The 26,263-nt window shown below is 35.9% G+C and overlaps 1 protein-coding gene across 10 annotated transcripts in view; it reads left to right on the forward strand.

Moving 5' to 3' along the window:
• Positions 1-26,263, forward strand: part of TRANK1 (tetratricopeptide repeat and ankyrin repeat containing 1) — a 101,193-nt gene that overhangs the window by 11,859 nt on the left and 63,071 nt on the right. For 8 of the 10 annotated variants that reach the window (XR_005555998.1, XR_005555999.1, XR_005556000.1 and 5 more), the window contains 6 exons: positions 1,277-1,395; positions 16,758-16,841; positions 17,559-17,697; positions 18,451-18,582; positions 19,997-20,167; positions 20,704-20,865. Coding sequence is in view for 7 of the 10 variants with exons in the window: in XM_039336894.1 (XP_039192828.1) it covers positions 1,277-1,395; positions 16,758-16,841; positions 17,559-17,697; positions 18,451-18,582; positions 19,997-20,167; positions 20,704-20,865 (807 nt within the window). In the remaining 3 variants the exon portion in view is untranslated. Of the gene's footprint in view, positions 1-1,276; positions 1,396-6,838; positions 6,870-16,757; positions 16,842-17,558; positions 17,698-18,450; positions 18,583-19,996; positions 20,168-20,703; positions 20,866-26,263 lie in introns of those variants that run through there. The other 2 variants (XM_039336897.1, XM_039336900.1) reach the window with 2 other exon arrangements.

The following is a 26,263-nucleotide window of genomic DNA, read 5'->3' on the forward strand; positions in this document are numbered from 1 at the left end:
ATGGAAAAACATATTTTTGCTGCTTAAGGTACTGGAGATTATATGAGCCCTAAACTCATATCTTCCATGAGTTAGTTCTGTCTCTCTTATAAGTGAAGTGTTGAATGAAGTTATAGAATTGATACCATTTATGTTCATTTAAGTCCTGGACTTAAAACTGGTTGTTATCATTCGAAGTTACAACAGACTTTAATTACAACCTGTCATTAAAGTTACAACTCCTGATAACACCCCCCTCCCCACAGTCATATGGTGGCATTTGGGGCAATTGGTATCTAGGTCCCAACAAAAACAATAAAAAATGTCCATTGGATATGCTAGATTTGCTTAGCAACCAGGTGGTTTGCTTAACGGTTACACGGTTTAATGGTCATGTGGTTCACTTAATGATTACATAATACATTGAACAGCCATGTGGTTAACTTAACCAGATGATTAACTTAATGATCACAGAGACTTGCTTCACAACTATCATAAAAATGGTCATAAAGTCAAATTCAGTCCCGTGATGCCTCAACTTATAATCACAGTGACTTACTATCAAAATTCTGGGCTCCATTGTAGTCATAAGTCAAGGACTATATGTAATCATGTTTTCAGTGCTCTCCTACTTCAGTAATTTCTTATGATTAGAACAGCAACAGACACAAACTGCAATAGATCTTGTCTCTCTATCATTGCTTGTTTCCTTGTTTGTAGCTATTTCTGTATGAGAAACATTGAACATATAACTGCCATTGTATGTTATAGTCCTTCAATCATCATATTCCTACTTTATTCTGCTACTTGTAAAGAGAATTGAAATATGGGTAACAATTAAGCAGATTTTGTTTCTGCATTAATCTACGATTAGGCCTAGTGTGAAGACACTTGCCTCCCACTCGGAAGACTGAGAGTTCAATCCTAGGTAGTGGCAGATGTTTCTTGGGGCACAAAGAAAATATCTGTTGTGAACTCCATGTAGACAATCAAGAAGGGCATCCAGCCAGTAAATGCTCAGGTCTATTCAGTTGTTCTAACTCCACACTGCATTAAGGGATTAAGTAAACAAAAAACAAAAAAACCCCAAAACCCCACAATTTACCATGAGAATAGCAACATAAAGATTCTTAGACAAAATGTGCAATCCTGTGTAAAGTCTAGCTTGTTTATACAGTATAACTTTTTTATCTCTAGTTTTTAGCATTTTCCTTCTCTCTAAATAAAACCTAAATCTACCATTAGTTTAGGTTATGCTTTTGATATGTTTAAACTTCTTTTATTTCATTTTCCATAGATGAAAAGACTATTAACCAGAAAATGGTATCTATTTGTAAAAAAATTATGGATACTTTTGTCAGTCCACTGCTTTGGCAACAAGTAATTGAAAAACTGGTAAGAAAAAGTTTATGGCAGGTAGGTATATTTCTGTTTAAGTACTGATATTCTTCCTTTCTCAAGTTCATGCTAAAGTGTTTCCATATATTTTCTAATCTTCAGTATAAATACTCAACCAATGTTTTATTTATTACTTGTCAAATTTATATACCCACCCATCCCACAAACAAGTGACTCTAGGCACCATACAACAGTCCTTAAAAACCAAATTATAAATAGTAAAACAGTCATCATCATCATCTTCATCGTTATCATTTTTTAAGTTTTAATCTTCGATTTACACTGGAACTGTTAAAACCATAACAATTCAAGTTCTAACTGTTAAGGTAATATCTAAATATATAGGCAGTTCCAAGTAAGATAGTTTTTTTGCAAAGTCAGAATATTCAGGTCTGATAAGTTCAAAATTTCCATATATTTAGGCAGTCCTTTGGGTATTGCTTCAAGGGCTCGTATTACTATTGGTACAACCATTGATTTCTTCTTCCACAATCGCTCAACTTCAATTTGCAAATCGCAGTATTTTGTTATTTTTTCCTCTGGTTGTTTCTTTTCAATTCGTGCATCACCTGGTATTGCAATATCAATGAACCAGACTTTTTTCTTTTCCACAATAGTGATGTCAGACATGTTGTGGGTCAGATGTCTGTCTCTTTGGATTCAAAATTCCCACAAGATCTTAATCTATTCATTTTTAAGAACTGTCAATTTGGTGTTCCCAGTAATTTTTGCTGCATTCAAACCCAAACTTCTGGCAAAGCTTCCAATATAATTTTGGCAACTTAATCATTATATTGTAGATAATCAGTTTCTGAGATTTTGCTGCATCCACTGATAAGGTGATCCACTGTTTCATCTTCCTCTTGCATAGGTGGTATTTGCTTACTGATGTTGAATTTTTGCTTTCATGGAATTTGTCTGCAGGGCTTGTTCTTGGGCAGCCAAATTGAAACCTTCAGTTTCTTTCTTCAGCACCCCTTATCTCAAATATCTCCATGTAGCTTTGTATCTACCTTTTCTTCAATGTCCTTCAGTTATTGACTGTGCATAGGCTTCTTTTTCCAGTTAGAGACTTGATGATCAGTTGTTTCTTTTTGATATTCTGCTTTCAATCTCTTTGTTTTCAAGAGGTTTCCCTTGTTCACCTCCCTCAGCAGAGGCTTTTGCTTTTTTATGTAGTCATTTAAGCGGTGTTTTTCCTCTTCCACAGTTTGTTTTACCTATAAAAGTCCTCTGCCCTCCCGAGATCTAGGTAAGTACAATCAATCAATATCACTTTTTGGGTGCTGAGCATGGTGCATTGTCATTAGTTTTCTTGTCTTTTAATACAAGTTATCAAGTTCTAACTGAGTCCAATCAATTATTCCAGCTGAGTATCATATTACAGGTACTGTCCAGGTGTTAATTACTTTTATAGTATTTCCTCCACGTAGCTTTGATCTCAAGATTTTCCGGATTCACTTTATGTATTTTGTTGAAGTAGCTTCCTTGACTTGGTTTTGCAATAGGTCGGAGGCTTCCAAAACTCCTCAGTAATTGTACCCTTCTTCTAGGTATTTCTGCTTTTATCAACTCTTCATTATCAAGTACGAATTCATCATTTAAAACAATTTTTCTTGCCTTAACAGCAATTGTTGCACATTTGTCAATGCCAAATTGCGTTTTAATGTCTCTGCTAAATTCCTCAGTGTTTTTCAGCATTGAGCTCAATTCAGCTTTCGTGTTTTAAATCATCCATGTAGAAGAGATGGGAAATTTCCAACCCTTTGTTAGCCAATTCAAAGCCACAGTTTATTTTATTCAAAACGCTTGTTAGTGGTGCCATCGGAAGTTCAAATAACAGAGATGACAGTGAGTTACCTTGGAAGATTTCTTGTTTGATTTCAAATTCATGAAGTTCTTTTCCATAGGCTATCAACTCAGTTTACCATAGCTTTATGGAAGTCTTCAGGAATTTCTGGATGTTGCTGCTAATTCCAAAAACGTCTAAACATTTCATAATCCAGCTGTGTGGAATAGAATCAGATGCTTTCTTTTTTTTTTTATTGAAAATTTTTATTTTTTAAAACATACAATCATTTATAAAAATACAATAAAATTTTAAAATAGAGAACCCCCCCTTACCCTCCCTCCCACCCCCACCCCCCCTCCCTTCACTTCCCAGAGCAGAATACAGGGTTAAGAAAAAAAAAGAAAAAGAAAATTATAATAATTAAAAAAAAGAAAAAAAAAGAGAAAGAAAAAAATATCATAATTAACCTTTAACTCCATAACTTATAAAACAATTCTCTATAATATTTGATATTCATTCATAAAATAAATAAAACTTTTTAATTCCATATTTTTTCTGAATATAATCTATCCACCTTCCCCATACAGTAATATATCTTTCTTGTGTATGATCCTTTAAATAAGCAGAAATTTTTGCCATTTCTGCAAAACTAGATACTTTAAATATCCATTCTTCTAAAGTAGGCAAAGAATCTTTCTTCCAATATAGACCTACTAGTAACCTTGCTGCAGTTAATAAATTCAACATCAAAGTAGTTTCTTTTTCATTTAAGTCAACAAAAATACCAAGTAAAAATAGTTGAGGAGTAAACTTTATCTTCTTTCTAAAAATCTTTTGAATGTTCCACCAAATCATAATCCAAAAAGCCTTTACTTTTTTACAATTCCACCAAATATGAAAGTATGTCGCATCATTATTGCCACATCTCCAACATTTGGGCTGTATGTTGGAATACATACAAGATAATTTTTTAGGATCTAAATGCCATCTATAAAACATTTTATAAAAATTTTCTCTCAAATTTTGAGCTTGTGTAAATTTAACATTTCTTATCCAAATTATCTCCCATAAATCCAATGAGATCGGCTCCTGTATATTCTGAGCCCATTTAATCATACAATCTTTAACCAATTCTGTTTCCGAATCTAACTCTAATAAAACATTATATATTCTTTTTATATGAGCCGGACCTTGGTTTTTAATCTGAATAACCAATTGTCTATCTTCTAGTGTTATTCCCTCTTTCTTGTCTACAGTCCATCTATCCATTATTTGTAAATATTGAAACCATGACTGTAGAATATTTTGCTGCCTTAATACATCTAGGGATTTCAAATGCCAATTCGAACCAGAACAAATTAACAATTCTTTATATGAAATTTTATCAAAATTTGTCCCCTTAGAGGTTCCCTCAATTGCATGTCTGGGAATCCCCCAGATAGGTATTTTATAATTTAATCTATAATAATACTTCTTCCAAACACGAAGTAAGGCATTCCTCAAAATATGTGATTTAAAAGTCCGATCAACTTTCTTATTAAAAATTAAATATGCATGCCAACCATATATTAAATCCCAACCTTCCAAAAAAAGAATATCCATATTTGTTAAATTAAGCCAATCACTTAACCAAGTTAGGGCGGCTGCATCATAATATAATTTCAAATTGGGTGCCTTAAGTCCCCCTCTTTCTCGAGCATCCTGTAATATCTTAAATTTAACCCTTGGTTTCTTCCCGGCCCATATAAAATTATTGATACCCTTTTGCCATTCCTCCAAATTTGCCTCTTTTTTAAGAATAGGTATCATCTGAAACAAAAAAAGAAACTTTGGTAGAACATTCATTTTTACAGCTGAAATTCTCCCCAACAATGACAATTGCAATTTTTTCCAATCTATTAAATCCTTTTGGACTTTTGCCCATAGTGGTTCATAATTGTTCTTGTACAATTTTCCATTTGAAGCAGTTAGATATACTCCCAAGTATTTAACCTTTTTTACCATCTGAAAACCTGTGGCTTTAATCAAACTTTCCCTTTCTTTAACTGACATATTCTTAGATAATATCTTAGTCTTATAATTATTAACTTTAAAACCAGAAACATTCCCATACTGTGTTATAAGTTCTAATAAACCATCAATCGCCTGATTCGGCTGTTCCAAAATTAAAACCAAATCATCCGCAAATGCCCGCAATTTATACTCATTCTTCCTTATCTTTACACCCTTAACTAACTTCGATTCCCGAATCTGAATCAATAAAATTTCCAATGTTAAAACAAATAACAATGGGGATAATGGACATCCTTGTCTTGTCCCTTTTTGAATATTGAAATTCTCAGTCAATCCCCCATTTACAACAATTTGTGCAGATTGCTGCTGATATATAGCTTTAAGTGCATGTAAAAAATTATCCCCAAAATTCATTTTCTCTACCAAAGAAAATAAAAATTGCCAGTCCAATTGATCAAAAGCTTTTTCAGCGTCCAAAAAGATAAAAGCCACAGGAATCTGATTATTCTTATCCAAGTACTCAATTAAGTTAATAATTTGTCTAACATTATGTTTCATATATCTCCCTGTTATAAATCCTGCTTGATCACTATGAATCAAGTCTTTCATAACCTGCATTAATCTATTTGCCAAAATTTTTGTAAAGATCTTATAATCAACATTCAATAATGAAATTGGCCTATAATTCTTAGGCTCTGTAAGATCCTGATCTTCCTTCGGAATCAGTGATATAAAAGCTCTTTTCCAAGAAGGAGGAACTTGCATACCCAACAAAATACTATTAAAGAGTTCCTTTAGTGGCTCTATCATTTCTTCAGATAAAATCTTATAATACCTAGAAGTCAGTCCATCTGTTCCAGGAGACTTTCCAACCTTTAACTGCTTAATAGCTAAGCCAATTTCCTCCACAGTAATTAAACTATTCATCCCATTTTGTTGTTCCTCTGAAAGTCTAGGAAAATGTACTGATTGTAAATATTTATCTATATCCAAACCCCTTATATTATCACTTGAATATAATTTTGTGTAAAAGTCCAAAAAGCTTTTTTTAATCAAATCTTGCTGAAAAACCTCAGTACCTTTATATTTTACTTTCTCTATAATTCTAGCTTTCTGTTTCTTTCGTAACTGATAAGCCAACCACCTCCCAGGCTTATTCGCATTGCAAAAAGTATTATGTCTCATATACGACAGATTGGTAGCCACCTGATCTGCCATCAACATGTTAAATTGTTCCTTAAGCATCTTTATAGATACCTTTAAATTATTATCAGTAGGGTTAAGAACCAACTCTTGTTCTTTTGATTTGATCTCTTCTTCTATTTCTCTACGTCTTTGTGACCCTTTTTCCCTAAAAACTTTATTCAATTGAATCAAAATTCCCCTCATATATGCTTTACTAGCGTCCCACACCATAGACATCGATGTTCCCTTATTCATATTTATAGTAAAAAAGTCCTTTAAATGTTCTTTACACTTTTGTACGAACTCCTCCCGATTAAATAAGTTCTCATTCAATCTCCAGGATCTTCTATTCCCGTCTTCCGAATATAACTCCATCCACACCGGACTATGATCTGACAATGTTCTAGGAAAAATTTTCACCTTCCTCACTCTAGGGAGGAAGTCACTAGTAATCAAAAAAAAATCAATCCTTGAAAATGACTGGTGTCTATCAGAATAAAAGGTAAAGTCTCTATCACTTGTATTCCTTTCTCGCCAAATATCAATAAGCTCCAATTCTTCCTTCAAATCAAAGAAAGTCATAGGTAATTTAGTTTGAATAAAAGTTTTAGAGGAACTTCTTTTGTCTATAGTTGGGTCTAAAACCCCATTCCAGTCACCCATCAAAATTACTGATTTATAATCCAACTGAGATATCTTGCCATGCAGCAACTTATAAAATTGTTTCTGTTGTTGATTGGGAGCATATAGTCCAACAATAAGAACCTTTCGGCCTTGTAATAATAATTCCACAAAAAGATATCTTCCTTCAGAATCAGCCTCAATTAGTTTAGCTGAAAAAGTTTTCTTCACATAAATTACCACTCCCCCTTTTTTCCCAGGGGCTGGAGCAGTAAAATGTGTGCCCAGACGGGAATTCATCAAAAATTTAGAATCCTTTAAAGTTATATGAGTCTCCTGCAAACATATCAAATCATTATTATGTTGTTTCAAATAATGGAAAATCTTTCTTCGTTTCTGGGGCACGTTTAAGCCATTAACATTCCAGGTCAGGAACCTGACCATCTCCACCGGCCTGGAGCCTCTGGAGCATGGCCTGCAGATCTGCTGTCGAAGATCTTTTTGGTCTTGCCCCTCCCACAGGCTCTGTAACAACCAAACTTTCACCACTCTTCTGCAACTGCTCTTTTTCTTTACGTTTATGGGCAGCTCGTGTCATCCTTTGCTCTTTTATGTCAGAATTCGGTGCAGCTTGTTCCATAACCATCATTGATGAGGCTCCTGCCATAAGAGACTCTTCCGTCATCCTTATTTGTGGAGGTGGTGACAATCTTGCTTTTAAGATAGACTGATAAAAATCTCTTGCTTTGGAAACAGTAGTTAATCTGTGACGTATCCCTTCATAATTTACTATTATTCCTCTTGGAATCTCCCATCTGAACTGAATTTGACGATGTTTCAACTCATCAGACAAGAAAGTAAAATCTTTTCTGGCTCTTAAAATTTTTGGAGGTATCTCTTTTAAAATTATCACGTCTTGATCAGCAATTTGAAACTTTTGTTTGTAAAAAGCCTGTATAATTTCATTACGGATAGATCTTCTAGAAAAATAAATAACCACATCTCTTGGTAGATTTCTCTGTCTAGCAACCCGTGAATTAACTCTAAAATTTTTTTCTATCTCATTCTCAATTATTTCAGGCCGCCAACCAATATTAGGAGCAATATCTTTCACAATAAGCATCTTTAAGTCTTCCTGAGGGTTCTCCCTCAGGCCTCTGATACGCAATGCGTGTTCCATCTCCCTATATTGTGAAATGATTTGTTCATCCTGTGTAATTTCTATCTTGTTCTCTACCTCCTGCATTCTAAATTCCATCCTTGATGCATTTTCAGTAATCTTTTCCATCTGGTCATCAATCCTTTCTATGTGCAGGGCTAGGCCCTGAAAGGCCAGAAGGATATGGTCTCTTACTTGTTTATTCTTTTTCTCCAATAATTCTTCTGTATTAGCCCTCTCTGCAATTATAAGATCTTTTACCTCCTCCTTAATATCCAAGGCATGCTGTTTTAAAGCATCTTGTAAATCATTAAGAGAAATTGCAGGAGGAGGAGGAGAAGGTGGAGGTGATTTTGGTTTCTGAGATGCAGGCTGAGGCATTGGAGAAGAAATAGGAACCTTAGGGGCGGGAGGCAGACGTTTTGAAGCCATTTTCTTAAGTTCCAAGAAGAAAGATTCTTATTGAAAAAAAAAAAGGGCACAGTTCTTTTAAGTGTTCTTAAAAAAAAGAGAAAAAAAAATAGAGAGAAAAAAAGAGGAAAGAATAAAAGCCAAATTCTTACTTCTGTATTTAAAGAGTTAATCTGTATCCAGGTTTTACTCTGTAATGCAAATCAGGCAAGAAAGACGATCGCCATTTTAGTTTTCACTTTCCCTTTCTTCTAAAGGGAAAGTGAACAAAAGAAAAGGAAGAGGAAACTTGCTGAAGTTAAAGGCACCATCAAACTTAAGCACAGTCTCTCCTGGTCTGCTCCGTCTGCTTTCAAATACTCACAAGCAGCTGGAAAAAAAAGCAGACGTGGAAGCGGCAACTTGCTTCATCCCAAAAACTTCGGAATGGGCAGCTTCCGGTATGAGGCGACGGCGATGGCGGCTATCTTCTAGCCGTCCAGCTGGGGAAGTGTCAGAGCCGCGTAGCACAGCGTGCATCAGCTGGCCCGCGGCTCGGAATTCCCTTCCTGGGCAAAGGGAAGGGACAGAGAACGCAGGAATAGAGGTAGAACCCCTGAACCCCCTCTGGATTTATTTCTAGAGGGGGTGAAAGGAGTGTTCCCTCGGAGCTCCTGCTGATCTCCGCCTCCCAGCTGTTTTTGCTTCCTAGGAAGCAAAAGAAACCGCCGCTTCTATCTCCGTGTTTATAGTATTTTGGTGAGTAATTTTTAAACGGACAGAGCAGTTTAAAGGATTTTTGTTATATAATTTAGGTGTTTATTTTTTTTATTATTTGATTTTGACTATTTTTCCTCCTTTTTTTGTTATATTAGTGAAAGGATTTAAGATGGCGTTTTGAAAGTGTCGGAGTTTTTTTTCCTTTCCCTTTTGTTTTACTTTCCCTTTTTAAGGACTGGATTTTGCTTTTGTTTTTGGTATAGAACTTTTTTTTTTTTTTTGAATTGTTTGCTCTTTTATCTTTTATTCTTTGGATTTTCTCTGGATTTTCAAGGACTATAGTTTGTCTCTTTTTAAATTCTTTTTCTTTTTCTTTCCTCCTCCCTTCTTGTGTGGAGGGGAAAGGGAAGTGAGAACTGTGCCTTTTAAAATGGCTTCAAAGAGGCAGCAGCCTTCTTCAATACCCAAGGTTGTTTCTTCTCCTATAACTTCTACTGCACAATTACAACAACAATCTAAACATGTACCACCGGCTCAGCCACCACCCTCCCCCCCTTTGCCTGGACTTTCAGCACAAGAGGTTAGAGGCATAATGGGAGAGATTGTAGTCCAAATGAGAGAGGAAATGAAGCAATTTGCCTCACAGATTAAATCAGAAATTAAATCTGATCTTAAAGAAGAGATAACAGGGATAAAGACTAAATTGGAAGAAAATAATAATGATTTGCGACAAGACATACTTGCAGCAGTTTCAGGTTTGGCTAATGTGGTGGTTAAGCTCGATGCAAGGCTTGAGGAAGTGGAAAACAAAGTTGATTCTTTTGATGATAAAATTTAAGACGTGGAAAGGAAGGTGGAGTCCTCACAAGAAGATATCTTGATGTTTCAGTATAGACAGATGGAGTATGCCTTGAGGATTAGAGGCCTCAAGGAAGAAATGAATCAAGATTTGGTGGAGGTGGTCCTTACTGATCTGGCGGTGGCCTTGGATATGGATAAAGGAGAATTACATAGAGAAGTGGAAAAAATTTATAGACTCAACTCCTGGATTGCTAAGCAGAAGAATTTGCCTAGAGATGTGGTGATTTATTTTACAAAGAAGTCCCTGCGGAATGAGATTATACAAGCTTTTTACAACAAAAGATTTCAGATTGCTGCCCAAGATGTTATCATTCTAAAGGAAATCCCATCCAAAATTTTAAGAAGCAGGAAGGACTTTGCTTTTTTAACCAATGAGCTTAAAGCTAGATTGATGCCATTTAGATGGGAAATTCCGATGGGTATTGTCTTGAGCCATGCGGGGACACGCTACAGACTGAATACAGTTGACAAAGCTAGAGAGTTTTATACTTCGGTCCTGGGTGCAGGCTCAACTCCATCTGGTCAGAAATCTCCGAGTGGCAAGGAAGTCGACCAGCAATCTGAGGCATTAGGTTTGGTTTCCGCTGGAATGATACAAGCTGAAAGGCAACGCCAGATGGAGGTTAAAGAGCAGAGGATGACTCGTGCAGCTTATAAGTGTAAAGAGAAGGAGCAACGTAAAAAAGAGCCCAAAGAGAATTCTTCTGGAAATGCATCACCGCCGGTGGGGGGAGCAAGACCCAAGAGTTATGCAACACATGCAGCTCTTTCAGATCTTGATGGTGTCTTCTCCAGGCTGCGTGCCAAGGGAGATGGCAAAGTTTTTGACCTGGAATGTTAATGGATTGAATTCTCCTCAGAAACGGAAAAAAATCTTTTATTATTTGAAGGGTTCCAATATAGGCAACTAGTAGAAAAATGGAAGGTGGATTGTAAATTGGGTTTTCTTAGAGAAGATGGAAATCTTATTAAGCAAGTCAAGGATCAAAGACAAACCCACATCAAGAGAATCTACGGGGTATTAGTTGAAATGGACTCAGAAACGGAATTAATTAAAGACTGCATGATTAGATGGGCGCAGAATTTTGGTGTCCCAGTCTCATTGGACATCTGGGAAACCATTTGGGTGAGAAATGTCAAATTTACACAAGCACAGAACCTTAGGGAGAATTTTTATAAAATGTTTTATAGATGGCACCTTGATCCACAAAAAATGTCTCTTATGTACTCTGACGTACAACCCAAATGTTGGAGATGTGGTTATACGGATGCTTCCTATTATCATATTTGGTGGTCATGCAGAGAGATAAAAGCATTTTGGATCAAAATATGGTGGAATATCCAGAGAATTTTTAGAAGGAGGGTAAAATTTACTCTGCAATTATTTCTGTTGGGCATTGTTACAGATTGTGATACAAAGGAGGTTGTATTGATGTTAAATTTGATTACAGCTGCGAGGCTGTTAGTTGGACAATATTGGAAGAAGGAATCTTTGCCTACACTGCAGGAATGGTTTCTTAAAGTGTCCTATTTGGCGGAAATGGCAAAGATTTCGGCTTTCTTAAAGCAACAAACGCAAGAGAAGTTTCTTGCCGTTTGGGACAAATGGATAAAATTTATACAATTTAGACTGGGTATAAAAAAATATCACATAGTTTTTTCATAAGTTTTATTTTTATATATAGAGAATGTTATATATAGATATTTTTTATATATATATAAATATAAATTTTTTAATTTAATTTTTATCTTTATTTGTTAATTTTTAACTAAGCCTATATTCTGCTCTGGGAAGCTCGGGGGGGGGAAGGGAGGGTGTTTGTGAGGGGTGGGGGATGGGGGTTTTTTTATATGTTTAGTTTTTTATTTTTATTTTTTTGTATATGTTGTTTTTTGTTTTGTATTGTTTTTGTCTTTTTGTAAAATTTATAAAACTTTCAATAAAAAAAAAAAAAACTTCGGAATGAAGTCTCCCTGGAACGCGGAGTTGCTCAGGCTCCGAGGGAGTTCTACCCTCCGATCCCCAAAATAACAGGAATCCAGGGGAGCTCTTACCTCTACCTGAGAGCTCTCCTCCTCCCTTTTTCCCAGGGAGGAGATTCAAGCCGCGGGACAGCTGATTGTCAAAGTCCCGCGGCTTTTACACGCACCAGGAACGGGCGGCTTTGTAAAACGCCGCCATTCGTCATCGCTGGAACCACCGGAAGTCAGAATCAGATGCTTTCTTATAACCAATCCAGGCATGAACAAATTTGTTTGTCTTTTCTTTGAATTCTTCAAAACCAGTTTATCAATTATCAGTTGGTCTTTGGTTCCTCTTGAATTTTTGCAACACCCATTCTGTTCTATAGGCAGCAAATCCTTGTTTTCTAGATATCCATAAATTTATTTGCAATAATACCTGTAAGTAATTTGTATATTGTTGGCAGGCAGGTGATTGGCCTGTAATTTTCAGATTTATTTCCCTTTTTTGCATCCTTCTGAATCAAAACTGTTCTTCCAGTTGTTGGCCATTTTTCACTTACTGGTGTTTCCAGAACCCAATTCATCTGGTTTGCTAAACTTTTATTATGTGAACATCTTCTATTTAGTCACTTTTACGATGCTTTCAACATGCTTGATCTACTTTACATTCCCATTGTGCTTCTTGCTGTTTTCCCACAAGTCCTTCCAAAATTTCAGGGTATTTTCTTTGTTAGGTTTTTCAATTGTGGTAGCACCATGTCCACTTTCAAGGGTCTTATAGAAATGATGCTGGTTCACTTGAAATTGTGAATTTTGCTGAAACTGCATTAATCAGTTATCATTCAGTTATTTTCTCTGCAATAGCTACAACTCTTTGTTTTACTTCTTCAATAACTGCAATTTCTTTGTTTTCCAGGTCATATCTTGTTGTCAGGCTAATTCTTTATTTATTTTTCAGGTTTCCTTCCTCAAATTCTTCAAATTACTTAAGTCCAATTGAATGGTCTTTATTTTTAACCCCAGATGGATTTTCCACTTTGGTTTTCCTTTCTTAACTGTTTTATTCTTTACAATTTTCAACTCTAATTCTTCAGTAGTAACGTAAGCTGCTGCATACATTCGTTGGTTTGTTTGTTTCTGTTGGAATAGTCTGTGCAGCTTCATTCACATTCTTCAATAATTTAGCCAACTTCTCTTACTAGCTTGATTTAGTTTTGGCAATATAATTCTTTCCATGCTTTCCATCTGAGTCTTAATTTCCTCAGCTAGTTCGGCTTTGGCTGTTGGTTCTTCAAGAGCTAATCCAGCTCTTGCTTCTTGTTCCTAATCCACTTTTCTGATTTCCTTCCTCTTCTCCACTACTTTTTGCTCCACTTCTAAATTATCTCTATTATCAGTTATACTTTGAGCTGCTTTGCTTGAAATCTCTTGTAATCCTGCATTAGTGAAGAATAACACACCTCTGGTCCATAAGTCTTTGTTCATTGATTTCCATATTCAGATGATTCTCTTTCCAAACTTGAAAATGCACTTTTGAATTCCACGTTTTGTTGGCTCGTATCTATAATAAGATTCCATAATTGAGTAATTTTCTTCCTTTGTCCAGATTTTTAGTTTTTTCATTTGTCTTCTCGTTGCCTGTCAACTCCATGCCCTGGTTGGCTAGCAGAGGGAGCTGAACCTTGTGGCATATTTTTCTCTGAACACCCAGGAGCCATAGTATCCAATATGAGTCTGGTTGAACCAGGCAACACTTGATCCGGCATAGAATTGACTTGACATGTTTTCATCATAGTTAAATGGGTTTAGAGCAAGTTTAGTCTGGTTCTTCAACAGAACATAACATTAAAAAACTATAACATTAAAAAACTATAAAAACAAAGTTAAAAAAGAAGAAATATTAGGCAAGGAGATGTTAATAATAGGAAAGCCACCCCAATAATTCTCCACTCTCTTGGGTTCTCCAGACCTTGAAAACCTTTAGAAGGTCAAATGTGAAGAAGCCTGCCTTACTTTGGGAGACAGAATATTCCGTAAAGCAGGCATCACAATGGCTTGCTCTCTAGTTTAGTCCATTTTTATATAACTTGCAACTGTTCAGTTTTCTCCACTAAGCACAATCTCTTAGATCTTTGGTACATTCATTTTTAGATTCATACTTTTCATTGTGTAATACAGTCTAATCATCATTCAAGTTTCCAGCCAACCATATTGCACTGTCTCCCTACAAAGTATGTAAAAATTTATATGCCCAGTATAGCTGTAATGTCACCATAATTTTTGGGGGGAATTATCTAGAAATACATTTTATGTATTTATGCCCCTTGAATAAATAAACACTTGATTGAAAAACTCCTGTCTTACACCTTAGTATTTATTGAATACTAAGCATTCTGTTTATTCTGATGCACATTTTCCTCTGTTATTCACAATTGTTCTATTCGCCCATAATTTCCAAGCTCCGTAAATATGCAAAATATTAATAAATCAGGCCTTTATAATATTCTGCCTCTAAATAAGCACACACATATAAACTACCTTTATCATTTATATATTTCTCACTGATCTCTACAGAGCAAAAAATATTTGTATTCTGCTTGTCAAAAAGTATTTCTAAAATGTAGTTCTGTTCCTCTTGTATGTGAATCACATGGATGTGGAGATGCAATTGCCTCTGTCCTATAAATTTTCGCTTTCATAATAATCATGATACTCTAAATCACACCAAATTATACTTTCTGTTGTCTGAGCCCTTTCATTAAACTCATACCTGCATTCATCAACTCTATTCATTCTGATCAGGCTGCATTCAATCAGATCATATCTTTCCCATTTCTTCTTATATCACAAGCATTTTATTCATTAATTCAATATATTTAAGTTTGTACATCTCTTACATTCCAAGTTAAAAACAGTTGATTTCAATAACCTTATCATTTATCATGTTTTTAGTCAATTGAAGCCTTTCTATAACATTTTAGAAAGTTAACAAAGGATAGAAAGAGTTACCAACTTTGATCATGCCCATGTATCATATAGAATTTTTTTGCTAATGATTAGTTCAGTTCCAATTAGTTTTGGCATATTTTGTCTAGTATGATATAAGCTTAGTTAAAGCCATTTGAATTTTAAGCCTGCTCATAACATTGCTCTTTAAGGCAAGCTAGGATCTTTAATCAAAAAACTATTTTGCAAATTAATATTTTGTTCTGACAATGCAGCAACTAAGAAGTATAGCAGTGTACTGATACTCAAGATGTAATGTATATCATATTCTAAGGTAGGGCTTTTCAACCTTTTCACCCACTGTACCACTTTTAGGATACGGCAATATCCGAGTACCACCAGTCACCTAGCAAGGTGTCAAAAACTTGATGACCCCCCCCCCCAAAAGGAAAAAAGTTATAAAGTACAGGTAGTCCTTGACTTACAACAGTTCACTTAGTGACTGTTTGAAGTTACAATGGCACTGAAAAAAGTACCCCCCAAGCCACAGCCGAGCAAGACATATGCCTGCCCACCCAGCGGCGCTTTTCCTCCTGTCCGAGGTTTTCATTGTTGTGAGCATTTCTGTTGAGAATTGGCAGTGGGGGTGGGGGGGTGTTTGGTTTTTATTCCCCCCATCTGCTGGGTGGTTGCAGCAGGTTTTGGTCACTTCACATGACCCTGGGACACTGTGACCATCATAAATATGAATCAGTTGCCAAGCATCTGAGTACAGAGAAGAGCAACAAAGATGATTAGGGGACTGGAGGCTAAAACATATAAGGAACGGTTGCTAGAATTGGGTATGTCTAGTTTAACGAAGAGAAGGACAAGGGGGGACATGATAGCAGTATTCCAATATCTCAGGGGCTGCCATAAAGAAGAGGGAATTAAGCTATTTTCCAAAGCACCTGAAGGCAGGACAAGAAGCAACGGGTGGAAACTAATCAAGGAGAGAAGCAACCTAGAACTAAGGAGAAACTTCCTGACAGTGAGAACAATTAATCAGTGGAACAGCTGCCTCCAGAAGCAGTAAATGCTCCAACACTGGAAGTTTTTAAGAAGAGACTGGACAGCCATTTGTCCGAAATGGTGTAGGGTTTCCTGCCCGAGCAGGGGGTTGGACTAGATGACCTCCAAGGTCCCTTCCAACTTTACTATTATTATTATTATTATTAATGTAAATCACAAGACCCTGGGGATGCTGCAACATTCCAGCTGATCAGTGCTTCTTCTGGGCTTAGCAGAAGCACCAGGATCAGCGCCGAGCTCCAGCTGGAGCCTGGTGCTGATCCTGGTGCTTCCGCTGAGTCCTGACAGCCCCGAAGAAACGCCGATCAGCTAGAAAACAGCACTGATCCTGGCGCTTCCGCTGAGCCCTGACACCCCAGCTCCAGCCATCTCTCGCTCAGGCTTGTGCGGTGCTGCCACCGGTTCAGCTCATTCCCCTCCTCTGCTACCACTTTTCTAGGATGGTCGCGTACCACCTGCCAGATGCCAATGTAGCACAGGTGGTACCCGGACCATTGGTTGAAAAGCCCTGTTCTAAGGTACATAATAGCCTTGCAGAATTCTGATGGGTTTTGGGAACACTGGCATTTTAGAGAACAAGGAAAGAAACCTGTCTTTTTAATACAGTTGGATGCTAATGTATAAATACCAAAAATTCACAAATTTGTTTTCTCCTAGTCCTGTCTGTGGCTGGCTACTGAGCAAGAAAAATTGCCAAGAAATCTGCAAGTTACTGATTTATCGCTGAAGGACCTCTTTGAGGTTAGTGTAACTCTTTCATTAGAAATTTTTATCTGGGCCAGAATGAGTAAAAGATAGTCCAATCCAGAAAGACAATCCAATCTGGAAATACTGGCATGCACACTAGATCATTCCCTTACACTAGCATTTCAGTGTAACAATCAGCATTTGTGGATAGGAGCAAAAGCAGGGATTTTGTACTAGGCTTGAAGAAGTGGTTAGCTTATTCTTTCTCCCTTTGTGTACAAGTGATATTTCACAATAGTTCTTGATTTACAACTGCAGTTGGGACTGGAATTATGATCATAAGTTATGATCATCATAAGTCAAGAGACCACATGGCCAGACCTGGTTTTATGACCATTTTTATGATGATCATTAAATGAATCACATGGTCATAAGTCTGAATCACAGTTAAGCAAATCATGTAGTTATAAGTGCAAACCTATTTTCCTGAACTGGTGTATTTTATCCAAATTGCAGCCATGTGATTGTAAGACACTGCAACCAGTCATACACGTGAGTGCCTAAGATATGGTCCTGTGATTGCCGGGGGGGGGGGGGGGAATTGTGCAAGATTTTATGAGAGCCAAAAGCATTCTACAGTGTGAATCACCCTTTGTGAGGCCATTGTAACTCTGAACGATTGCTAAACAACTGATTGTTGGTCAAGGATTACTTGTATACTGGTGAATATAAAGTCTCTGTTGTTTATCGTTTCTGCTTCTTTCCAACCAGAAGCATATTTTTGAGGCCCATTTTAAAAATATACGAAGATTATCCATATTAGTGGAGTGGTTGCTCTCTATTGGAACAAAAGTAGAAAGCATTGGAGACTATCCTCTTCATGCTGTCATCATGTTTTGCATCAAAGCAAGTAAGTTGTTCTTCTTCCAGGGAGGAAAATAAAACATAACCTTAAGTGATAATACATATCTTCTTAATGAGAATTTGTAATTAAAATGACTACAGTTTGATTAGAATGATGTATTGAGAGTTGTATATTGCAGTTTTAAACTCCATCTACAAGATGGGATGACAAATGTCTGGATGAGAAACATGAGTGAATGGCAATTCTAAGTAGAGAAGGTTCCACAGTATAAAACTATTTCCTAGGTTACTATGCTAGAACATCCCAAAGTGCTTTTCAAAAAGCAACTGGACTTTCTTGGTTTTTTCCTTGAAAATGTTTCACTTCTTATTCAAAAAGCTTATTCAGTTCAACTGAAGAAGCTTCTTGCATGAAAAATAAAATGTTTTCATGAAAAAAACACAAAGCTGCCTTTTGAAAAGCTGCCTTTTGAAAAGCACAACGATAACCTGGATGATTGAGAATCTCCACAGACTTTAGGCTAGTCAAATCTTTAGGAACATGAATGGAAGCACCATAGATTTTGGACAATGCCCAGGAGACATGCTATATAATGGTTTGGACTTGATTTTTGTTGTATAAATTTAGAAGGATGGTGATTTCTATTCTGCAACCTTCTCTATTTGGCATAAAATAAGTTAATCCAAATAGGGAAAAAAAGTATAAGAAAAAATACTTACTCATATGCAGACATTCTGTAAGTTTTGTTGGACATTTTTCTTTCTTTAAATGTGTATGCTTCTGCATTTAAATATTTAGATGAAAACAATCTTTTCAAATGGTTACTGAATTATAAGCCTGAATTGAAGAGCCTTATTAACCAACAAAATGAAGATGGGTCCACAGTTCTTCATCTAGTAGCATCTCAGACTAGTAGATATTCATGGAAAAGTAAGTTTAAATGCACAGCTTGGAATATTCCTGCATTGTAACTCTGTTGCTTTCTGTGAAATAACACTATTTCTGTTTTTAGCCGTCTTGTCCCCAAATTCAAGATAAGAAACAGTATTTGTGAAAAAAAATTATCTCTAAGAAGCAGTCTTTTTCTTGTTTATTATTCTTTCAAGTCATGGGAGCCTAAAAAGGATCATTTTATCTGTTCCTAAGTGGAAAGGAAAAATAAATAACCAGTAAGCATTGATTGAGGATTTTCTGATAAGCTAATTGCTGAAATAAATCTGGCCCTAGTCTGCTCAGAAAATTTATATATAAATGTACTAAAAGGCCAATCCCATTTTTTTTTAGAGTAAAAGCTGCCAAGAAATATTTGAGAGTCATGGGTCACTAAAGCAATGTTTAGAAGCAAATGGCTTCTATATAATTTATATAAAATAAACTGTCTGTGAGGCCCAACTTGGTCTGTGTCTGACCTTTGGTATACGTATATGATTTTATATTTTCTTCTGGCAGTACTGTATAGGAATATGTTCATTCATTTATTTTTCAGTGAAAATTAGATCAATCTAGTATCTCTAAAGGTGTGGACCCCGTCTCATTTCTGAGTGAACACAATCTTTGTAAGAAGAAATTTTGTAGCATTATAGGACTGCACTTGGAACACACACTGAGTTACAACAATATCGTGAATAACTATGTTACACTTTCAACACTGATTTTATTCACCTGGTTTCTCAATTCTATAATAGTTACTTCAATTATTATTGTTCCATTTCTTTTTTAATGTTGATATAGCATTTTTCAGTGGGTTTAAATGTATGGCATACACACTTAGTCTTTTTTGGGACTGAGATAATTATAGAAATAAATATCTTTGAAGAGATGACCAGTGCCGCTTTGCATCATTTGTGCTGGGAGGAAAAGCACTAGCCCTGTTTGCACATTATGCTAAAACTATAATAAAATTCTTTGGCTTTGTAAACTATATCTGTTTGTGTTGTGTAAACTGAGTCGTTTTGGGTTTATTCAGTAGTCCATGGTTAAAGAACCATACCACAATGCAGTGTATAAATAACTGGATTTATGAATGTTTGAATTCATAATGAATTGGTTTGGTTTTAGTTTGTTGGAAGTGATGTAAACATAATTACAATTTTATTTTTTATTTCCCATGAATTTTCTGAGATTTCTAAAATGAACAGTTTGCTGAAAATGTATGTCTGTTCCTGTTACTTATTCAACAAATGCCAAAAGTGAATTTTATATGTTCCCTTATGGAGCTTTCTACAGTTATAATTAACACTTGCAACATATTAGAGTAGATAAGAGGCTTGTGTCATGAAGTGCAGATATATTGCTGAGATAACATATTGTTGGATACTTATATTGCAACTTGTCTTTGTATTAGATCAAAAGGAAGATATTATGATGCTTCTAAATGCTGGGGCAGATCCAAATATCTCTGATGCGCAATCAAGATCACCTCTGGATATCTTGAAAAAAAACAGGAAGTTCACAGCTGTAGACCTAATCAACAACTACTCAACTAGCAGCAAATTATACTTGAAGGAATTACCAGGTACTTCCCAGAGGTCTACTCAATCTAAGAAACAGTTTAACATTTTTAAGAATTTGAAAATCAATTGCTGCTAGTTTCCTGCAGTTGTCATTTAGGATTGTATTGGCTGTATTTTTTTTCTCTTTTTTCTGGAGCAGTATAGCTGCTATAGCATTATTGCTGTCAGCATCAGGGAGGGTATGAATAAGGGCAATTGGACAGCTAGATTTGAAACTTATGGATGCTAGTATCACTCATTTTTAAGTACTTTGAGTACAGCATTATAGAAAAGCACAAACACCTTTAAAGAAACTGCACAGCATAACTACAAAAACAAAGTCAGGTTTTCAACCTGGAAATATAAGTAAATTATAAAAGAGAAATTCAGACTGATTCCACCTTAATTCTCTGGGATATAAGACAGAGGGAAGGAAAAACATAGTAACATTTTCAAGATTCTATTATTATAGCTTATATCAATAATGTAGAGTGGGTTTTTTGACCATGAGCTTGTCGCTCTTCTTAATAGTAACTTTTTCCTGTGCTTTCTAATGCAGGGGCGATTGGAAGTGAAGCATCTGCAGATCTAATTAATTCACTTCAAGAGGCTTTTGAACAATTTGTGGAGTTTTGCTGCTTAGTACAAGGGGAATACAGTCCCAAGATGTTGAAACATGACAAAATCCAAAGGCTTTTGAAGCTGTTGTCTGCAGTATCGGGTACAGTATGTGTTCTACTTCCCAAACGCATGGATACTGATAGTATGTTCAGAGTGTCCTCTGCAATGCAAGGATAATTTTGATTTTTTTTCAAGAATACATATGATTGCAAAGACTGATGCTGAAGTTGACATTATTATTAATATAAATTTATTAGCCAATCAACTCCAAAGGACTCTTAATTAGCCCATGTAGATAATTGCTTGAGCTGTACATAACACTTCATATTTGTTAAGCACTTATGCTTAGCATCCAAATAGCATAACATTATCTAGATAATCTTAGTAGCTTTTATCATATCTATATAATATCTGGAGAACTCTTACTTGAAGATTTTAAAATAGAAGCTTCTTTAGTTGAAATAATATAAGGGTTCACTAATGTGATCATGCCTACGAGTGAGTTTTAGGATTTAAGACCCATTTAACCCTTTGAAAGTGCTGTGTAATATTTATATCCTTCTTGTGCCATATCCATTATCGGACGTTGGCGATCATGATGGCGATCCTGTTTTTATCAGCAGCTGCACAAAAAAATGCTGCTGGGTTTTGTTCAAACCAGTCCCTTAGATTTTGAAGCCAGGATGTTCTTCTTCTGCCTGGAGCTCATTTTCCTTCAGTGGAGTATGCCGTATTTTTCTGGGTGTTGCATCATGTCCGAAATATTCTAATTTTCATTTTTTAATTGTTTTGATGATTTCCCTTGGCTTTCCCAGGCGGCTTATCACCTCATTTTTGATCTTGTCAACCCAGCTTATACGTAACAGCCACCTGTAAATCCACATTTCAAATGCTTCTAGTCTCTTCAGGTGGCCTTCTGTCAGAGACCGACTCTCTACTCCATAGAGCAAGATAGAAAAAGTATAGCATCTGACAAGTCTGATTTTCAGTCTTAGGCTTATGTCATGACTGCAGAAGATCTTTTTCATTTTGAAGAATGCTGCTCGAACTTTCTCTATCCTTTTCTTTACTTCAGTGGTCACGTCCCAGCAAGCAAAAATGGTGTCAATTTGCTTTTGGGAAGATCTCTTTAAACTCTTCTAAGTACTACCAACTATTTTTTTTAAAGAACAAGTTTTATTAGTTTTTTTAAACGCTTACAACAAAGTGCTCAAGACATACCGTAGTGATGGGGGAATCAAACATCCAACAACAAAACCTCATAAAATAACCCAAGTAAATACATTAAATATTCCCTCTCTATTTCTCTCAAACAATATAACATATTTAAAACAATCCATTTCTACATTAAATTTCTATAAATCCTAATCCTGTTTTTAAACTTCATTAATTTACAATTAACATAATCCACTTAAGCCTTAAATAAACATATTATCACTTCGGGTATCCCTTCCAAATATATTCTAGTTCTTAGTCTCCTAAACTTAATTTTATCACACATCTCTCTTGTTTCTTCACCCACTACTCAATATTTGTCCTAATTAAAATAAAATATAATTCTAGCTTATACATATACAATCCATCAATTAGTCTATCCCTAACAAAACAAAGTAATATCAAACCTTAAATCATTTCAGTCTGTTAAGCAAAATTCAAATCTTATCCCAATAATTGTTATGTCTAAAAACATGCATATTATTACACAAAACATCATCTTACTAATTTAGCATACTCACTTAATTATTAAATCAATCCAAGTCACTATAAAACCTCTTCCATTTTCATTCATTCCATTACAAAATAGTTTTCATACAAATAAACCTATTATTCCCAAAAATTACATTCTTAATCTATTTAACATATATATTCTGGTAATCACAAATTTTACTCTCGCTTCTAACTCTAAATCTTAAACCTTAAATCAATCCATATTTCTACAGTACCTTTTAATCTATTACATATAGTTTTAAATTTCTCTTTTCAGTCTTATTCTGGCTTTCTTTTTGTGCCAGGCCGGTTTCCATAACCAGGCTTCCATCTCAGCAAGTAGATCTCCCTTTGTCTATTGTAATATTATTTGAGTCGATAGAAAACACCACATCCTCTGTATTGGGCATCTGGATCTTTTGCCATTAAATCCTCGTTGCTTCAAAAGTTAAGTCTCAATCATTGGTTCTTCTGATCCTCAAGAATATAGATGGAATACTTGTAAGGTAAAAAAACTAATCTCAATTAGTTCTTCTAGTATGTTTGAAGGTTTGGAGAATTTGGAGCAAGGCTTCTGGCTCTAATTTCTGTACTAATCTCTTTGATTTTAGCACATACTTCTTCACTGAATTTTTTACAATTTAAGTTTACAGTTCCATCCATCCCCACAATTTCCCACAGCTGGATCAGCTTATCTTTTCTCTTCAAGAAGTTTGAAGATCAAGCCCACCTCATCTCCAAGGAAAAACAGACAGGTTCGTTTTTCCAACCATTTGTTAAATAGGCTCATTAAAAGTGTTCATTTTGTTTGTGAACAACTCTTTGATAGCAAGCATTAAGGGTTGCAGGGTCCAAAGGTACTGTAACCTCCTCATCTTCCTCCAATCCTTGTGAAGACTTTATTTCTTTGAAAAATCAATGAAATTTTCTGTCGGCCAAAGAGATCCTTAGTCTGAACTCACATTATAGGGATAGAGAGTAAAAGGATAACCCTGGTGGAGATACATACATGGAGATTCTCAATCATCCAGGTCATGCTTGTCTCAACGGAGCTTTTTCAAAAGGCAACTGGTCTTTCTCATTTTTTTTTTCTTGGAAATAATTTCATTTCTCATCCAAGAAGAACAGGAGAAGCTTCTTGAATGAGAAGTGAAAGGTTTTCAAGAAACAAAGAAAGGAAGTTCAGTTGCCTTTTGAAAAAGCATCTTTGGGGCTTGATGGAGATATACAGGAATATTACCAAGGCAAAAGGATTGAATCATTTATATAGTCCAGAACAGCAAAACAACATTCTGAAGTAGCTAAGGCAGACACCTCCCTGAGTCAGTAAACTATAAGGAGGAAGATGCACAACACAATTGGACTTGCAATATTCTATTGTTATAGCTAAAAGTAGTTTTAGCTCTCTTATGGAATTGATTATTTGGTCTGATCTACCAATTGAGGCTAATAATAGACCCCGAGTAAATCATCCATAGGTTCAAAGTTTTCTAAAAGCTTTGCCTCATGAGCACAATTTAAAAAATGAAGAAGATGAAAGATTGTTATGTCTCCTGAATTTCTGGTCCAGAAGCCTTGAAGTTTTCTTCACAGTTTGTCTTTAAATTTGGAGCCATTGATGCCAATCCTACCATTAATGGTGTTCAAGTCCTCAATGACTTTTCTTTAGATTCAATAACCAATGTCTGGAGAAGGTATTTAGGCTGGAACACCCTTGAATATGTGCTTTTAAAGTCTGGGAGAGGGGAAACAGAGATTTCCTCTTCACTTGTCTCAGGTTCATCAAGAACTCAGCTGGTCATTTGATTTCTATTTTGCTTTTGAAAGCATCTCTGTTTTCAGTTGATTGAAGCTTTTTTAAGGGCAGATCAATCTTTTCATAGTGCCAATCATTGGATCCCTATTTTCTAGAAAAACTGAAGGCATACTGAAGTGATCATAAAATGTGTTGATCCACATTCGTCTCATATTTGTTGATTATATTTATAAGTTGTTTGACTTACAAATTATTCTAGGTAGTATTGTATACAGTTCAAAGCACTTCAATACAATCTAAAAAACAGAGGCAATAGCTCCAGAGAATAAAAAATGGAAACCTAATAGAATTCCCAGAAGGCACATACCCCTAACACAGCAGCTGGAGAAACAGCCAACAATTCTTCAAGACCAATTTGAAAGAGGGCAGAGTGTTTCTGTTCCCCAAATGTCCCTTGGACTAATAATTTGACAAGAAAGCTTTTACAAGCATCATTTTTTTGTACCCAGGACTTTTCTCTAAAAGAATCTTGCATCTGAGTTCTAACTTCCTGCCTAAACATCACTGACTTCCCTTGAGTTAGGACTATATCTTCTAAAGTCCTGGATCTCAAGTTTTTGTCCAGTGGAAAACCTGCCCTGGTCACTCCTTTGGAGAACTTGTGCTAATTTCTTCAGTCTGATGATTATGTCTCTGATGTCTCCTGGTCAATTTGACATCTCTGCATGGTTGAGAACGAAATGCCTAGCTCTCCTTTTGAAGGGCTTTATTCCTACAATAAACAAATAATAAAATCTTTTGGCATTGCTTTACCAGTATTACCTCAGTGTTGCTAGTCTTGTTAAAAATAATGTAAGAGATTGCATCCAGGATACTACGATAATTCTTTTTTCTAAGAACTTGGTATTCTCATGGAAACAACAAAAAGGAGATAAAAATCTTTGTTGCAAATACAAGTAAACTTAGCTATGATCAACATCAGTTTCTACAAAACTCATATATTTATGCCACATTTGAAATCCTAAACCTCTTTCTTTCACTTTTCATTTAGTTGCACTGGGCCCATATTTACAACTATACTGTATTTGTAATATATTTAGCCTACAGCTTTGGTCCTGCATGGTATGGCATTACTTATTTCCCATTTTGATCAGCTGTAAGTCTGACTATAAGGCTTAGAACCAGTTTTCATTCCACGGACTTCTTAGTATGTCAAGAAGGGAGGTTCTAAATCTATTGCTTAATTCTGTTAATAGCAGAGAGAGCACAAAGACCATCAGCGTTCTACGCCTGTCCCAAGCTGGTCAGAAAATAAATCTCAGATGCAAGTTCAATATTTTGGTAGTGCAGTCTCTCTCCCTCCCTCTATATTTCCAGTTATCAAGTATAGTTAAAAAAATGTCAGAAAGATATTTCTACTTGAACATCATCTGCTAGAGGGCAAGAGGCAAATAGTCTCTAGATCAGTGGTTCTCAACCTGGGGTCGGGACCCCATTTGGGGTCGAATGACCATTTCACGGGGGTCACCAAACCATGCTGTCCGCCATTTTTTTCCCTTTTCCCTAGCTGTCCTACTGCCTCTTATTGGTGGCCACACCCACTTGGGGGTCACCGCAACCTGGGGAACTGTATTATGGGGTCACGGCATTAGAAAGGTTGAGAATCACTGCTCTAGATTTTTTTAGACAGACATAATATGATTTGCTGTGCTGGAGTATGATTTAAGTTGGAGTCTGGCATTTCTCTGAGTTGCCATATCCGGCTCTGGGATGTGGGTTATAGCTAAAGAACTGGGGTGTGGATTTAGCTATAGAACTGAAGGCTTCCTTTTTAGTGAGAATTGATTATTCAACAATGACTGATACCATTCTGGACTATTACAACCATATTTCATTTCCTACCAAAACCATCTATGGTCCCAGGTACTGCCAATCTTTCAGATTAAAAGAACCATATGATTCTGTGATTACCTACATGCCTGAGCCATAGCTTTAAGATGTCAAACATTTGACCTTCGTGGTTCCAATACTGGTT

Source organism: Crotalus tigris, unplaced genomic scaffold (assembly GCF_016545835.1).
Source record: "Crotalus tigris isolate CLP2741 ecotype Arizona unplaced genomic scaffold, ASM1654583v1 scf7180000017666.379230911805:20528666, whole genome shotgun sequence".
NCBI lineage: Eukaryota > Metazoa > Chordata > Lepidosauria > Squamata > Viperidae > Crotalus > Crotalus tigris.